Source organism: Oncorhynchus keta, chromosome 18, assembly GCF_023373465.1.
Source record: "Oncorhynchus keta strain PuntledgeMale-10-30-2019 chromosome 18, Oket_V2, whole genome shotgun sequence".
NCBI lineage: Eukaryota > Metazoa > Chordata > Actinopteri > Salmoniformes > Salmonidae > Oncorhynchus > Oncorhynchus keta.
In genome coordinates, this window is record NC_068438.1 from 44,048,866 (window position 1) to 44,069,025 (window position 20,160).

At 40.5% G+C, this 20,160-nt stretch overlaps 1 protein-coding gene across 1 annotated transcript in view; it reads left to right on the forward strand.

Annotated features, from left to right (window-relative positions):
- Window positions 1-20,160, forward strand: part of LOC118394464 (ventricular zone-expressed PH domain-containing protein-like) — a 172,276-nt gene that overhangs the window by 149,253 nt on the left and 2,863 nt on the right. The window contains exons 15-16 of the mRNA XM_052468455.1: window positions 16,337-16,390; window positions 16,488-20,128. Of these exons, the coding sequence (XP_052324415.1) occupies window positions 16,337-16,390; window positions 16,488-16,670 (237 nt within the window). The 3' untranslated portion in view covers window positions 16,671-20,128. The remainder of the gene's footprint in view (window positions 1-16,336; window positions 16,391-16,487; window positions 20,129-20,160) is intronic.

The window sequence follows — 20,160 nt, forward strand, 5'->3', positions numbered from 1 at the left end:
AGTAGTTTTTCTAAGGGCTCCTATTTTGACTGTAGTGTTTCCATGCGCATGGCCGAGAGAGTGCGTTCTTTTTGTTTTCTCCGGTAAAGACAATAACGATACTCCGTCTTAAATTTGATTGTTTATTTGCGTATTAGGGTACCTAAGGATTGATTATAAACGTTGATGGACTTTTGGATAAGTTTATTGGTAACGTTTGGGATTCAATCCAACTGAGTGGATTATTGGCAGAAGCGCGCCTGCTGAACTGAGTTTTTATGGATATAAAGAAGAAATTTATCGAACAAAAGGACCATTTGTAATGTAACTGAGACCTTTTCGAGTGCCAACAGAAGAAGATATTTTCCTTTCCTGTGGCGGTCCTTGTGAGAGCCAGTTTCATCATAGCGCTTTATGGTTTTGAAGAAACGTTCAAAGTTCTTGACATGTTCTGTATTGACTGACCTTCATGTCTTAGTAATGATCCACTGTTGTTTCTCTTTGCTTATTTGAGCTGTTCTTGCGATAATATGGACTTGGTCTTTTACTTCTGTATACCACCCTTACCTTGTCACAACACAACTGTTAATTGAAATGTAGGTGTCTACCTCATGAAGCTGGTTGAGAGAATGCCAAGATTGTGCAAAGCTGTCATCAAGGCAAAGGGTGGCTACTTTGAATAATCTCAAATATGAAATATACTTTGATTTGTTGAACACTTGTTTGGTTACTGCGTGATTCCATATGTGTTATTTCATCATTTTGATGTCTTCACTATTATTCTACAATGTAGAAAACAGTAAACATAAAGAAAAAAAATTGAATGAGCAGGTGTGTCCAAACTTTTGACTGGTACTGTACTTCCATTCACTTTTTCAACTGGTACCAGGGGACTTTCAGACAAGAATTTGTAAGGCCTGTGTGCGTCCGAGAGCAAAGCATGTAAACACAACATGTTCGTGAGAGTCTCATCTTTTTCCATAGAGGGGTCATAATAGTAGGCCAAACCGAGAGACAAAAAAAGAAGCAAGCTAACGTCAGCTAACAGCTCTCTCATATCGCCTCATCGTGCATCCCAAATGGAGCTGTTGCTATGGATACCGATGCATTTCAATGGCAAAAAAAGAGCCATAGACTAGAATGGTAGGTCAAGAATTGTAGATTATTTCTATGTAATCTTTCAACGCTTAAGCTATTAAGTCCAAACCAACGCTGAGATGTTTAGACTGACTCTACTTAGATTGCTTGTCAAAACATTTTTCATACTATATACAATTTTTTAACTATAGGCTAGAAATGAACTAAATGTCCAGAAATTAACATGTGTTTGAATGAGAACCACAGGAATACAGAGGTTGCAATTCAAAAGGGTCCTGCTTTTTGGCCAATTAAGTTACAAGACTATATTTAAAACATAAAGGCTATCAAATTCTTTATTCTTTATAACTAGCCAACAGTACATCTTGAACCGTTCAAGCAAGAGACACCAAACCATATTTCACATGTTTTGGTTACTTTAACTTAAAATTCTTTCAAACTTTTATCAATTATAACTTAGATTTGCAAACATTTACATAAAATAAGTAACCAATAGTAACTCTTGAGCCGTTCAAGCAGGAGACACCAAACCAACTTTCACATGTTCAGGCTATCCTTACTTCTAATTTCTGTAAAACTAGTATTAACTAGTAACTATGTCAATGTGCACAAATTAGCATAACATAACCTACCAACAGTAAGCAACTCTTGAACCATTCAAGCTACATACACCAAACAAGCTTTCACATGTTCAAGCTATACTAACTTCAGATGATTTTTTTGTAACTTTTATAAACTAGAACCATATACATTTGCATAAAATAACTTTTAAATAACTTTTTTAAATGTTTTCATCCGTTCAAGATTGATACAGCAAACCAACATTCATATGTTCAGGCTATCCTAACTTTTCAGGTACATACTTTGTTCAACTACGGACAGTGGCAAGAAAATGTATGTGAACCCTTTGGAATTACCTGGATTTCTGCATAAATTGGTCATAAACTTTGATCTGATCTTCATCTAAGTCACAATAGGCAAGCACAGTGTGCTTTAACTAATAACACAAAAATTGTTGTATTTTTGTTGTCTATATTGAATACATCATTTAAACATTCTCAGTGTAGGTTGGGAAAAGTATGTGAACCCCTAGGCTAATAGCTTCTCCAAAAGCTAATTGGAGTCAGTAGTCAGCGAAACTGGAGTTTAATCAATAAGACGAGATTGGAGATGTTGGTTAGAGCTGCCTAGAGTGTCAGCTAAAGACTTACAGAAATCTCTGGAACATGCTAACATCTCTGTTGACGAGTCTACGATACATAAAACACTAAACAAGATAGGTGTTAATGGGAGGACTCCATGGAAGAAGCCACTGCTGTCCAAAAAAACATTGCTGCACGTCTGAAGTTTGCAAAATAGCACCTTGATGTTCCACAGCACTACTGGAAAAATATTCTGTGGACAGAAAATATGAAAATACGCAGAAGAAAATATGTCTCCTGGAGTGGCCCAGTCAGAGTCCTGACCTCAACCCGATTGAGAGCAGTTCACACCAGACATCCCTAGAATATTGTTGAACTGAAACAGTTTTGTCAGGAGGAATGGTTTAAAATTCCTCCTGACAGAAAACGTTTGGTTGAGTGTATTGCTGCCAAAGGAGGGTCAACCAGTTATTAATTCCAAGGGTTCACATACTTTTTGCACCCTGTTTACACGGTGTGTTCAATAAAGACATGACAACGTATATTTGTTTGTGTGTTATTAGTTTAAGAAGAATGTGTTTGTCTACTGTTGTGACTTGAGATGAAGATAAGATACATTTTTATGACCAATTTATGCAGAAATCCAGGTAATTCCAATTCACATACCTTTTCTTGCCACTGTATAACCAGTCACCATTGCAGACACTACCTCTACCATAACATGTAGCGGCAGGGTAGCCTAGTGGTTAGAGCGTTGGACTAGTAACCGAAAGGTTGCAAGTTCGAATCCCCGAGCTGACAAGGTACAAATCTGTCGTTCTGCCCCTGAACAGGCAGCTAACCCACTGTTTCTAGGCCGTCATTGAAAATAAGAATTTGTTCTTAACTGACTTGCCTAATAAAAAAAATGTTTCAAAACCATACATAAAACTGCTTTGCTTTAAATAGTCAAGATTTTTTTTTTTTTTACTTCTACCACAAAAATACTTTTATAGAGGTAAATCAAGTCCCACCAATTGTACTTCATGTTTCATTACCATCTACGTTCAAGTCAAATTTACCCTCGGGACAATAGAGTATATCACATCATATACACAGGGGGCAGAAATATATTTTAGACAGAAATATGCCTCCCCATATCCTGACAGCACTGTTAGTCACTGGACTCCCTGTCCTTATGTGTTTTCCTATTCTACTTTTTCTTTTTCTTCTTAATTGAATCATGATGTGATGTTGGGTGAAACAAGGTCTAATGTCACTCTGGGGAATCCACGAGAGATGACTGTAATAACTTTGGCCACAGTATTGAGCCTTGGGGGACACCCAAGGTCAGATTATGATGCTGCAACTTCTTGAGTCATTCTTCCCTTTAATAACTATGTATGAAAATCGACACTCAGAAGTAGCAGCAAAAAAAACAAATGAAAACCAGAGAAGGAAGGAGATGATACTGGCAGTGTGTGTGTGTGTGTGTGTGTGTGTGTGTGTGTGTGTGTGTGTGTGTGTGTGTGTGTGTGTGTGTGTGTGTGTGTGTGTGTGTGTGTGTGTGTGTGTGTGTGTGTGTGTGTGTGTGTGTGTGTGTGTGTGTGTGTGTGTGTGTGTGTGTGTGTGAAGATGGGGAGACCACTGTGTTTTAACGATACAAATCGCTCCAACTAATTAGTGTTTGATTCTGACTTACTTTGAGGCCGAACTTGGTGTAAGGTCATTGGACTTTACGGCAGAAATAATTATTGTGCAAAGAAAAAAAGTGTTGCCTTTGAGAGAACGAGGCCGAAAAACAACGTGTTGAGGTCACGTAGTCATCAGAAAGCCCATGAGTCATCACCATGTGCCAAACAAAGCGAAACACTCAACTTTATTACATTGAAAAACAAATACAGTATTCATTCAACTTCAGCCACAATGTAATTAGATCTGTTTTATTGTGCAGTTGGTGTGTGTGTGTAGTGTTGGTGTGTGTATATCATTGAGCAGGGATTAGATGAGAGACCTTATTGTTAGTCAATGCCATGTTGTTGTTGAGAGAGAGAGAGAGAGAGAGAGAGAGAGAGAGAGAGAGAGAGAGGGAGAAAGAGATGCGTCAACAGCAACCTTGGGAAAATCATGAACAGTAGACTCGTACATTTCCTCAGTGAAAACAATGTACTCAGCCAATATCAAATTAGCTTTTTTTACCAAATTACTGTAAGACAGACCACTTATTCACCCTGCACACTCTAATTGACAAAGAAACGCAAAGTCTTCTCATGCTTTGTTGATTTCAAAAAAGCTTTTTACTCAATTTGGCATGAGGGTCTGCTATACAAATGGATGGAAAGTGGTACATCTCATTAAGAAGAAAATAATGGTGTTCCTAAAAAGGTCCAGTTGCCACAAATACAGATTCCATCTAGACACCGTTGCCCTAGAGCAGTGGTTCCCAAACATTCTATAGTCCCGTACCCCTTCAAACATTCAACCTCCTATAGCACCAGAGTCAGCACACTCTCAAATGTTATTTTTTTGGCACCATTGTAAGCCTGCCACACAGAGCAAACTAGAATGCTATTTGGACCTAAACAGAGATTACACAGTGGCAGAATACCTGACCACTGTGACTGACCCAAATTTAAGGAACGTTTTGACTATGTACAGAATGAGCATAACCTTGCTATTGAAAGAGACCGTCGAAGGCAGACCTGGCTCTCAAGAGAAGACAGGCTATGTGCTCACTGCCCACAAAATGAGGTGGAAACTGAGCTGCACTTCCTAACCTCCTGCCCAATCCAATGTATGACCATACTAGAGACAAATATTTCCCTCAGATTACACAGACCCACAAACAATTCGAAAACAATCCCAATTTTGATAAACTCCCATATCTATCTGGGTGAAATACCACAATGTGCCATCACACCAGCAATATTTGTTTCCACATGAAAAGGGCAGTTAGTGAAGAACAAACACCATTTTAAAATGGTAAAACTCATATTTATCTTTATTTTCCCTTTTGTACTTTAACTATTTGCACATAATACGACATTTGTAATGTCTATTATTTTGGAACTGTTGTGAGTGTAATGTTTACTGTTAATTTTTATTGTGTATTTCGCTTTTGTTTATTTTCTAGTTCACTTGCTTAGGCATTGTTAATGTGTTTCCCGTGGAGGGAGAGAGGGAGAGTTCTGAGGACTTTCCCCCCAGCCTTTGACAAACATTTTTAGATGGTTGAAAGGATAAGTGAAATTGAAGTCTCTTGCCCAAGACAATATTCTTTGTATTGTCACCAGCAATTCCCTCTCACCACATGTCACGCTGGTATAAGTAGATTCTGGGGACAGGCGCAGGAATGCGTACGTTTTTTTTATCAAGCCCAAATTACGGCGTGCCGTGTAAAGGCACGGGGACGAAGACCAAACCAAAAACAAAAGTGTGAAGAGTACCTTGAATAAATAACACAAGCGCACAATGATTAACACACGGGACAAGACCCGTAATCATCTGCGCAATTCACAAGGGCATGAAAGCCAAAACAACACAGCACAGGTACTCACACCACCAAGAGACATTGTAACAATAATCGACAGCACCATAGTGAAGAAAGGGCACATATATACAAATACAATGAGTGGGAATAGGGGCCAGGTGTGCGTAATGAAAGTTCCGGAGGGATCCGTGACACAACAGCTGTTTAAAGCCACAAATTGGACCTCCTCTTTGTCTCTTGTTTTCTGAGCTCAATCTTGAATCAGTTCCAAATCAACCCATAACTTAGACAACTAACCTATTCCCCTTACGTATACCACTAACCTATACCACTAACCTATATGCCTAACCTATACCACTAACCTATTCCCCTTATGTATACCACTAACCTATACCACTAACCTATACCACTAACATATATGCCTAACCTATACCACTAACCTATATGCCTAACCTATACCACTAACCTATTCCCCTTACGTATACCACTAACCTATACCACTAACCTATTCCCCTTACGTATACCACTAACCTATTCCCCTTACGTATACCACTAACCTATATGCCTAACCTATACCACTAACCTATACCACTAACCTATACCACTTACCTATATGCCTAACCAATACCACTAACCTATACCACTAACCTATACCACTAACCTATATGCCTAACCTATACCACTAACCTATTCCCCTTACGTATACCACTAACCTATTCCCCTTACGTATACCACTAACCTATATGCCTAACCTATACCACTAACCTATACCACTTACCTATATGCCTAACCAATACCACTAACCTATACCACTAACCTATACCACTAACCTATATGCCTAACCTATACCACTAACCTATACCACTAACCTATACCACTAACCTATTCCCCTTACGTATACCACTAACCTATTCCCCTTACGTATACCACTAACCTATATGCCTAACCTATACCACTAACCTATACCACTAACCTATACCACTTACCTATATGCCTAACCTATACCACTAACCTATACCACTAACCTATATGCCTAACCTATACCACTAACCTATACCACTAACCTATATGCCTAACCTATACCACTAACCTATTCCCCTTACGTATACCACTAACCTATATGCCTAACCTATACCACTAACCTATACCACTTACCTATATGCCTAACCTATACCACTAACCTATATGCCTAACCTATACCACTAACCTATTCCCCTTACGTATACCACTAACCTATACCACTAACCTATTCCCCTTACGTATACCACTAACCTATATGCCTAACCTATACCACTAACCTATATGCCTAACCTATACCACTAACCTATACCACTAACCTATACCACTAACCTATACCACTAACCTATATGCCTAACCTATACCACTAACCTATACCACTTACCTATACCACTAACCTATACCACTAACCTATATGCCTAACCTATACCACTAACCTATACCACTTACCTATACCACTAACCTATACCACTAACCTATACCACTAACCTATACCACTAACCTATATGCCTAACCTATACCACTAACCTATACCACTTACCTATATGCCTAACCTATACCACTTACCTATATGCCTAACCTATGCCACTAACCTATGCCACTAACCTATACCACTAACCTATACCACTAACCTATACCACTTACCTATATGCCTAACCTATACCACTTACCTATATGCCTAACCTATACCACTAACCTATACCACTAACCTATTCCACTAATCTATACCACTAACCTATACCACTAACCTATATGCCTAACCTATACCACTAACCTATACCACTTACCTATATGCCTAACCTATACCACTTACCTATATGCCTAACCTATACCACTAACCTATATGCCTAACCTATACCACTAACCTATACCACTTACCTATATGTCTAACCTATACCACTAACCTATACCACTAACCTATACCACTAACCTATGCCACTAACCTGTACCACTAACCTATACCACTAACCTATACCACTAACCTATATGCCTAACCTATACCACTAACCTATACCACTTACCTATATGTCTAACCTATACCACTAACCTATGCCACTAACCTGTACCACTAACCTATAGCACTAACCTATACCACTAACCTATATGCCTAACCAATACCACTAACCTATACCACTAACCTATACCACTAACCTATATGCCTAACCTATACCACTAACCTATACCACTAACCTATACCACTAACCTATTCCCCTTACGTATACCACTAACCTATATGCCTAACCTATAGCACTAACCTATACCACTAACCTATACCACTTACCTATATGCCTAACCTATACCACTAACCTATACCACTAACCTATATGCCTAACCTATACCACTAACCTATACCACTTACCTATATGCCTAACCTATACCACTAACCTATACCACTAACCTATATGCCTAACCTATACCACTAACCTATTCCCCTTACGTATACCACTAACCTATACCACTAACCTATACCACTAACCTATTCCCCTTACGTATACCACTAACCTATATGCCTAACCCATACCACTAACCTATATGCCTAACCTATACCACTAACCTATACCACTTACCTATATGTCTAACCTATACCACTAATCTATACCACTAACCTATACCACTAACCTATATGCCTAACCTATACCACTAACCTATACCACTTACCTATACCACTTACCTATATGCCTAACCTATACCACTAACCTATATGCCTAACCTATACCACTAACCTATACCACTTACCTATATGTCTAACCTATACCACTAACCTATACCACTAACCTATGCCACTAACCTGTACCACTAACCTATAGCACTAACCTATACCACTAACCTATATGCCTAACCTATACCACTAACCTATACCACTTACCTATATGCCTAACCTATACCACTAACCTATATGCCTAACCTATACCACTAACCTATACCACTTACCTATATGCCTAACCTATACCACTTACCTATATGCCTAACCTATACCACTAACCTATACCACTAACCTATTCCACTAATCTATACCACTAACCTATACCACTAACCTATATGCCTAACCTATACCACTAACCTATACCACTTACCTATATGCCTAACCTATACCACTTACCTATATGCCTAACCTATACCACTAACCTATATGCCTAACCTATACCACTAACCTATACCACTTACCTATATGTCTAACCTATACCACTAACCTATACCACTAACCTATACCACTAACCTATGCCACTAACCTGTACCACTAACCTATACCACTAACCTATACCACTAACCTATATGCCTAACCTATACCACTAACCTATACCACTTACCTATATGTCTAACCTATACCACTAACCTATACCACTAACCTATGCCACTAACCTGTACCACTAACCTATAGCACTAACCTATACCACTAACCTATACCACTTACCTATATGCCTAACCAATACCACTAACCTATACCACTAACCTATACCACTAACCTATATGCCTAACCTATACCACTAACCTATACCACTAACCTATACCACTAACCTATGCCACTAACCTGTACCACTAACCTATACCACTAACCTATACCACTAACCTATATGCCTAACCTATACCACTAACCTATACCACTTACCTATATGTCTAACCTATACCACTAACCTATACCACTAACCTATGCCACTAACCTGTACCACTAACCTATAGCACTAACCTATACCACTAACCTATACCACTTACCTATATGCCTAACCAATACCACTAACCTATACCACTAACCTATATGCCTAACCTATACCACTAACCTATACCACTAACCTATACCACTAACCTATTCCCCTTACGTATACCACTAACCTATATGCCTAACCTATAGCACTAACCTATACCACTAACCTATACCACTTACCTATATGCCTAACCTATACCACTAACCTATACCACTAACCTATATGCCTAACCTATACCACTAACCTATACCACTTACCTATGCCTAACCTATACCACTTATACCACTAAATATGCCTAACCTATACCACTAACCTATTCCCTTACGTATACCACTAACCTATACCACTAACCTATTCCCCTTACGTATACCACTTAACCTATATGCCTAACCCATACCACTAACCTATATGCCTAACCTATACCACTAACCTATACCACTTACCTAATGTCTAACCTATACCACTAATCTATACCACTAACCTATACCACTAACCATATGCCTAACTATACCTTAACCTATACCACTAACCTATACCACTAACCTATGCCACTAACCTGTAACTAACCATACCACTAACCTATACCACTAACCTATACCACTAACCTATATGCCTAACCTATACCACTAACCTATACCACTTACCTATATGTCTAACCTATACCACTAACCTATACCACTAACCTATGCCACTAACCTGTACCACTAACCTATAGCACTAACCTATACCACTAACCTATACCACTTACCTATATGCCTAACCAATACCACTAACCTATACCACTAACCTATACCACTAACCTATACCACTAACCTATATGCCTAACCTATACCACTAACCTATACCACTAACCTATACCACTAACCTATGCCACTAACCTGTACCACTAACCTATAGCACTAACCTATACCACTAACCTATATGCCTAACCTATACCACTTACCTATACCCTTATGTCTAACCTATACCACTAACCTATACCACTAACCATGCCACTAACCTGTACCACTAACCTATAGCACTAACCTATACCACTAACCTATACCATTACCTATATGCCTAACCAATACCACTAACCTATACCACTAACCTATACCACTAACCTATACCACTAACCTATATGCCTAACCTATACCACTAACCTATACCACTAACCTATACCACTAACCTATTCCCTTACGTATACCACTAACCATACACAACACACTAACCTATACCACTAACCAGGCTACCACTTACCTATATGCCTAACCTATACCACTAACCTATACCACTAATATGCCTAACCTATACCACTAAATACCACTTACCTATATGCCTAACCTATACCACTAACCTATACCACTAACCTATATGCCTAACCTATACCACTAACCATTCCCCTTACGTATACCATGGGACCATAACCAGTGTATACCACTAACCTATATGCCTAACCCATACCACTAAACTATATGGTCTTACCAAGGGGTATAGCATTATGTCTAAGATACCACTAATCTATACCATGGGCTATACCAGAACCTTATGCCTAATATTAACCTACCCTTATATACCAGGACCAATGCCTAACCTATACCACTAACCTATATGCCTAACCTATACCACTAACCATACCACTTACCATGTCTAACCTATACCACTAAATACCACTAACCTATGCCACTAACCTGTACCACTAACCTATAGCACTAACCTATACCACTAACCTATATGCCTAACCTATACCACTGATGTTTATGCCTACCTATACCACGTAACTGTATGCCTAACCTATACCACTAACCTATACCACTTGTTGTATGCCTAACCTATACCACTAAAATACCACTAACCTATATGGTAATTAAAACATTGGTTAACCTATTCCCCTTACGTATACCATACCACTAACCACCTAATGCCTAACCTATACCACTAACCTATACCACTTACCTATATGCCTAACCTGTTAACATATGCCTAACCTATACCACTAACCTATACCACTTTATGCCTAACCTATAACCTATATGCCTAACTTGGAACCTATATGCCTAACCTATACCACTAAAATATGCCTAATTACCACTAACCTATTGCCTAACCTATGAATAACCACCACTGTTATGCCTAACCATACAACTTACCCCTATACCACAATGTTTATGCTAACCTAACCTATACCACTAACCTATACCACTAATCACTATGCCTAACCTATACCCTGTACCTATATGCCTAACCTATACCATAACCTAATAACACCTAACTATACCACCCTATACCACTAACCTATACCACTGTTACCCTAACCTATACCACTAACCTACTATATGCCTGACCTAACCTATACCACTCAACCTATACCACTAATCTATACCACTAACCTGCATAATACCACTAACCTATACCATAACCTCTAACCTATTAACCTGAACCTATACCACTAACCTATACCACTAACCTATATGCCTAACCTACCACACCTATATGACTAACCTACCAACCGTTACCACTAACCTATACCACTTGTACCACTAACCTATACCACTAACCTATGCCACTAACCTGTACCACTAACCTGAACCTATACCACTAACCTGTACCATATATATGCCTAACCTATACCACTTGACCTATGCCTAACCTATACCACTAACCTATACCACTAACCTATACCACTAATATGCCACTAACCTGTACCACTAACCTATAGCACTAACCTACCACTAACCTATATGCCTAACCTATACCACTTGTATATGCCTAACCTATACCACTAACCTATACCACTTACCTATGTCTAACCTTACCACTAACCTATACCACTAACCTACCACATTGCCACTCTGTACCACTAACCTATAGCACTAACTTATACCACTAACCTATATGCCTAACCTATAACACTAACCTATACCACTAACCTGTACCACTAACCTATACCACTAACCTATACCACTAACCTATATGCCTAACCTATATGCCTAACCTATACCACTAACCCACACCACTATCCCATACCACTAACCTATTCCCCTAACCTATACCACTAACCTATACCACTAACCCATAACACATGGGGTGGCAGGGTAGCCTAGTGGTTAGAGCGTTGGACTGGTAACCGGAAGGTTGCGAGTTCAAACCCCCGAGCTGAACAGGCAGTTAACCCACTGTTCCCAGGCCGTCATTGAAAATAAGAACGTGTTCTTAACTGACTTGCCTGGTTAAAAAAATTTTTTTTAAACCCATACCCTTAACCTATACAACTAAACCATAGCCTTAACCTATACCTATACCACTAACCCATACCCTATACCCTTAACCTATACCACTAACCCATACCCTTAACCTATACCTATACCCTTAACCCATACCACTAACCCATGCCCCTAACCTATACCACTAACCCTTAACCTTTACCCCGAGGCACTTGTGTAGAGTGAGAGATGTGAGACGAGCTCATAATAAGTCACCTCAGAACAACCCCACCTGGATGATTATTCATGTACTTTGTGCACCGCTGCATTTCCCCTAAGCGTTTCCCCAAAGCCTTAGGACACACACGCAATAGGAACTAGGGGAGTGGCGAGAGGAGTTCATTGACTTCTCCTTCAATCTGTGTGAATACATGAGCAGCTTAACCACTGTAGCTAACAGAAGACAGACCCTCCACACAGACGTTAGCCAGACCCTCACACACACAACACACGCACACACAGACATGCTACAGAACTATAGCCGGCCGGGGGGTGAGGGGGCTCTTAGAATGTGGGTATAGGTCTATGGAGAATAGCATCTAGCTGGTCCCTCGCCAATGGTCCATAAGGATATGGCTGTGGTGTATCACACACAGATACACACACACACACGCACATGCACACACACACACACACATTCCACAGTCATCCTGACGTGTGAGATGGGAGATAACAGTGTATTACATGAGTCAGAGAGATGTAGTGGTCTTAAGGGGTAGAGCATTAGAGAACGTGCTTATGGGCTCGAGAATTTCATTTCCTCCCTTATATAAGGACCAAGACAATAAAACACCCTCTTGTCTTACTGCATACATGAGCAGCTTAGTGCAGTAAATCTTTGCAAGAGCACCATAAAAGTTGATGTTTTGCGCTAACGTACTGTTGTTACAAACCCTAGCAAACTTGTATTTTGTCGCTGAAAAATGTGGAATTAAACAACAGGTTGTCTACAATAGCCGCAAGGCAGCTGTTCAACAGTTCAACATGTCAGTGGCACAATGTTTAATGTTAATATTATAAATGTGCCTCTCGGGAACCTGGCAGGGTTTAAGTGTGTCAGAAAAATGCCATTCATCATGAGTAGGGGTGATAGTGAAACACCATCAACAACCCCCTCACTGTTACGCTGCTGCTACTGTCTGTTATTGTCTATGCATAATCACTTTAATAACTCTAACTATATGTAGGTATTACCTCAACGAACCGGTGCCCCCGCACTTTGACTCTGAACCGTTACACATTGTATATAGCCTCCACATTGACTCTGAACCGTTACACATTGTATATAGCCTCCACATTGACTCTGAACCGTTACACCCTGTATATAGCCTCCACATTGACTCTGAACCGTTACACCCTGTATATAGCCTCCACATTGACTCTGAACCATTACACCCTGTATATAGCCTCCACATTGACTCTGAACCGGTACACCCTGTATATAGCCTCCACATTGACTCTGAACCGTTACACCCTGTATTTAGCCTCCACATTGACTCTGAACCGTTACACCCTGTATATAGCCTCCACATTGACTCTGAACCGTTACACCCTGTATATAGCCTCCACATTGACTCTGAACCGTTACACCCTGTATATAGCCTCCACATTGACTCTGAACCGTTACACCCTGTATATAGCCTCCACATTGACTCTGAACCGTTACACCCTGTATATAGCCTCCACATTGACTCTGAACCGTTACACCCTGTATATAGCCTCCACATTGACTCTGAACCGTTACACCCTATATATAGCCTCCACATTGACTCTGAACCGTTACACCCTGTATTTAGCCTCCACATTGACTCTGAACCGTTACACCCTGTATATAGCCTCCACATTGACTCTGAACCGTTACACCCTGTATATAGCCTCCACATTGACTCTGAACCGTTACACCCTGTATATAGCCTCCACATTGACTCTGAACCGTTACACCCTGTATATAGCCTCCACATTGACTCTGAACCGTTACACCCTGTATATAGCCTCCACATTGACTCTGAACCGTTACACCCTGTATATAGCCTCCACATTGACTCTGAACCGTTACACCCTGTATATAGCCTCCACATTGACACTGAACCGTTACACCCTGTATATAGCCTCCACATTGACTCTGAACCGTTACACCCTGTATATAGCCTCCACATTGACTCTGAACCGTTACACCCTGTATATAGCCTCCACATTGACTCTGAACCGTTACACCCTGTATATAGCCTCCACATTGACTCTGAACCGTTACACCCTGTGTATGGCCTCCACATTGACTCTGAACCGTTACACCCTGTATATAGCCTCCACATTGACTCTGAACCGTTACACCCTGTATATAGCCTCCACATTGACTCTGAACCGTTACACCCTGTATATAGCCTCCACATTGACTCTGAACCGTTACACCCTGTGTATGGCCTCCACATTGACTCTGAACCGTTACACCCTGTATATAGCCTCCACATTGACTCTGAACCGTTACACCCTGTATATAGCCTCCACATTGACTCTGAACCGTTACACCCTGTGTATGGCCTCCACATTGACTCTGAACCGTTACACCCTGTATATAGCCTCCACATTGACTCTGAACCGTTACACCCTGTATATAGCCTCCACATTGACTCTGAACCGTTACCCTGTATACCCTATTGTATGTAGCCTCCACTGTTATATTGACTCTGAACCGTTACACCCTGTATATAGCCTCCACATTGACTTGAACCGTTACACGGTGCATGTGGCCTCCACATTGACTCTGTGTTACACCCTGTATATAGCCTGCATTGACTCTGGCTGTTACACCCTGTTGTATCCGGTGCATGAGGCTGAACCATTACACGGTGCATGTGGCTCCACATTGACTCTGGTTGCATGTATATGGCCTTGCTATTGTTATTATACGGCTCCTCTTTGATTATTTGTTACTTTTATTTTTTCTTAAAACAGCAGTGTTGGTTAAGGGCTTGTAAGTAAGCATTTCACTGTAGTCGGTGCATGTGGCTGTAGTCGGTGTTGTAGTCGGTGCATGTGGCTGTAGTCGGTGCATGTGGCTGTAGTCGGTGTTGTAGTCGGTGCATGTGGCTGTAGTCGGTGTTGTAGTCGGTGCATGTGGCTGTAGTCAGTGTTGTAGTCGGTGCATGTGGCTGTAGTCGGTGCATGTGGCTGTTGTCGGTGCATGTGGCTGTAGTCGGTGCATGTGGCTGTAGTCGGTGTTGTAGTCGGTGCATGTGGCTGTAGTCAGTGTTGTAGTCGGTGCATGTGGCTGTAGTCTGTGTAGTCGGTGTTTGATTTGATTCATCATGTAGTGGTGATAGTGAAACGACATAAAAAAATGAAAGAACATCTAGCCGCTCGAGAGCACCTTTACCTGCCAATCTATAAATTACATCTCCGTAATCTAACATGGGTAGGATGGTCATCTGAATCAGGGTTAGTTTGGCAGCTGGGGTGAAAGAGGAGCGATTACGATAGAGGAAACCAAGTCTAGATTTAACTTTAGCCTGCAGCTTTGATATGTGCTGAGAGAAGGACAGTGTACCGGTGTAGTGGTGATAGTGAAACGACATCAATAGAATTGGATTGCTGCTCCAAAGTGTGCATTTATAACTATTTATTAATGTTTAACTAGAATCTCTCCATGTTGCTGAAAGGTTTATCTCTGTCCTGTCTTGTCTACTACAGAAGGATGAGCTAGATGACAGCACCATCGATCTGAACAAAGTGCAGAGCGTCAAGGTGGGTGAACTTCCAAGTCCATTCATGTAACAACAATTCCATTCATACCCGTTGTCCACTTCTGATAACCCTCTCTCCTGTCTGTCTGTCTGTCTAGGTGGTGGCTAAGAAGCGACGTGAGCGGGGTCTCCCTCGGGCCTTTGAGATCTTCACGGACAGTAAAACATACGTCCTGAAGGCTCGTGATGAGAAGCATGCTGAGGAGTGGCTCCAGTGTATTAATGTTGCCGTGGCCCAGGCCAGAGAGAGAGAGAACAGAGAGGCCACCACCTACCTGTGACCTGGAAGATATTCTACTGTGACCCGTTCCTGACCCAGAAACACAACATTCAGCCCCGCACTACTGTACCATCTACTAACAACAGCTGTGATGTCCACTGTTTCTGGTCACCTGACAGCTGTGGGGCAGCGAAGACTGATATCCAGACATCATTATCAGAATTTTGTCAAACACTTATATAGGGTATTGTTTCAGTATTTACAGCAATAAGGATCTTACTAGCAATATGGACCTTCTATTTCCAGCAATAACAATCTACACAGTAAACCTAGCAATAAGAGCTCAATATGAACAGCATGAGAAAACTATCTTGGCCCAGACAGTGAAGATGAAAACTCCCTAATAGATAGCATATGAGAGCGTTCTACAGAAAACAAACAGATTTACTGTTATTAGCATTTAGCAGTATAATTTATTAATAAACCGTCATTTAGCAGTATAATTTATTAATAAACCGTCATTTAGCAGTATAATTTATTAATAAACCGTCATTTAGCAGTATAATTTATTAATAAACCGTAATTTAGCAGTATAATTTATTAATAAACCGTCATTTAGCAGTATAATTTATTAATAAACCGTCATTTAGCAGTATAATTTATTAATAAACCTTCATTTAAAAAGGACCCAGTGGTGTAATATAGTGAGCTACAAAAGTATTGAGAAAGTTACCAATATCATACCTCCAGGAGGTATGCTAACCTTTCACCATTATAATAACAGTGGAGATTAGCATTTTTTGGCAGGGGTGTGATATTTGTGCATCTGTGACTTGCTCACTCATCATTATTCACGATTCATTCAGGATTATCCGTAATCATGGTAACATCCACATTAATGTAGATGTGTTTAGAAACATATTATATTCTTATTTACAATAAAAGTGACTCCAAAATGACACAATACATTATTTACCATTAATTTCTATTGGGCACAAAATAATCTGAAACACAACCAAAACTAACAGAAAATGTAGTCACAAGCTTGTTGGGACCAAATGCTTAACTTTTTACTACTTTAATCATTTCGAAACGGTTCATCTGATATGGATGAAAATACCCTCAATTGAAAGCTGACAACCTGCATGTTAATCTCATGGTCATTGTATCATTTCAAATTCAAAGTGCTGGAGCAGAGACAAAACAACCGAAAATGTGTCACTGTCCCAATATGTTTGGCGCTCCATTGTATGTCATAGTTCATAAATGAACAGCCTAGTCCTCTGGAGGTCTTAGCAGAGGCTCAGGACAACAGTGGGTGATATGGACCACACTGCTGGGGGCTTTATAACTACGGTTTCCCTCTAGGACACGCTCTTCTATGGAGAAACATGTTTATTGGCAAAGCTATCATCTTTTTATTCTCTTGCCTTTTGTTTCAAGAAAATAGTTTTTTGTGTGTGTGTGTGTGTGTGTGTGTGTGTGTGTGTGTGTGTGTGTGTGTGTGTGTGTGTGTGTGTGTGTGTGTGTGTGTGTGTGTGTGTGTGTGTGTGTGTTTACAATGATGAGCATTGTTGACATTTCTGATTTCTGACGTCCATTAATAACTATACATTAAACCTATAGTTTGCAGAACTCTCTCTCATCACGCTGGAGTCTACCATCTCTCCCCTAATTGGAGTAACTAGTGGACAACAACTCTTAGGCTTCTACTTCCAGCTTATACATACTAAATCAAATCAAATTGTATTTGTCACATACATGGGGTGGCAGGGTAGCCTAGTGGTTAGAGCGTTGGACTAGTAACCGGAAGGTTGCGAGTTCAACCCCCCAAGCTGACAAGGTACAAATCTGTCGTTCTGCCCCTGAACAGGCAGTTAAACTGTTCCCAGGCCGTCATTGAAAATAAGAATGTGTTCTTCAACTGACTTGCCTGGTTAAATAAAGGTAAAATTAAAAATGGTTAGCAGATGTTAATGCGAAATGCTTGTGCTTCTAGTTCTGACAACGCAGTAATAACCAACAAGTAATGGTGAAACCTAACAATTTCACAACAACTACCTTATACACACAAGTGTAAAGGGATAAAGAATATGCACAAAAAGATATATGGATGAGTGATGGTACAGAACGGCATAGGCAAGATGCAGGAGATGGTATCGAGTACAGTATATGAGATGATTAATGTAGGGTATGTAAACATAAAAGTGGCATTGTTTAAAGTGGCTAGTGATACATTTATTACATCAATTTTCCATTATTAAAGTGGCTGGAGTTGAGTCAGTATGTTGGCAGCACTGTTATGTTAGTGATGACTATTTAACAGTCTGATGGCCTTGAGATAGAAGCTGTTTTTCAGTCTCTCTGTCCCAGCTTTGATGCACCTGTACTGACCTCACCTCCTGGATGATAGTGGGGTGAACAGGCAGTGGCTCGGGTGGTTGTTGTCCTTGATGATCTTTTTGGCCTTCCTGTGACATCGGGTGGTGTAGGTGTCCTGGAGGGCAGGTAGTTTGCCCCCAGTGATGCGTTGTGCAGACCTCACTACCCTCTGGAGAGCCTTACGGTTGTGAGCGGAGCAGTTGCCGTACCAGGCGGTGATACAACTCGGCAGGATGTTCTCGATTGTGCATCTGTAAAAGTTTGTGAGTGCTTTTGGTGACAAGTCGAATTTCTTCAGCCTCCTGAGGTTGAAGAGGCGCTGCCTGCCTGTCTGTCTATCTGTCTTAACTTACTACCCTCTCCACTACTGTCCCGTCGATGTGGATAGGGGGCTGCTCCCTCTGCTGTTTCCTGAAGTCCACGATCATCTCCTTTGTTTTGTTGACGTTGAGTGTGAGGTTATTTTCCTACATTTTACGGACGCAATGTATTTTACAATAGTAATCTTTTGTTTGTTTTTAGTCCCATCCTTAAGCTATTCTCAACCCCTCCCATTTATCTCTGAACACCACCCAGATTGTATTTCTATTTGCCATATACTTGCCAACTGTGCTGTTTCACCAAACTTCTGAACCTACTGTAAATACATTTTCCTTTAGTTTATCTTGTTATTTTTAGTCCTACCCTTCAGCTCCACTCAGCTTTCCAATGAACCCATTGACTTGCCTGAATGAGCAATGTGTTCTAGAATCCGAACGAATTAAACAATACACTCACAAACTGCTGACAAAATCTAAGAATTGGACTGGAGATTTCCTTGTGGGTTCAGAACCAGCACCAGCTGTCATAATGAATTAACTGTTTCTGTGGACGATGCAGCCAGTTAAGTCATTTTGAATTATTTGTAAGTGTAGATGATGTACACCCAGTGGTCAGTATATTAGGTACACCCAGTGGTCAGTATATTAGGTACACACAGTGGTCAGTGTATTAGGTACACTCAGTGGTCAGTGTATTAGGTACACTCAGTGGTCAGTGTATTAGGTACGCACTGTGGTCAGTGTATTAGGTACGCACTGTGGTCAGTGTATTAGGTACACTCAGTGTATTAGGTACGCACAGTGGTCAGTGTATTAGGTACGCACTGTGGTCAGTGTATTAGGTACGCA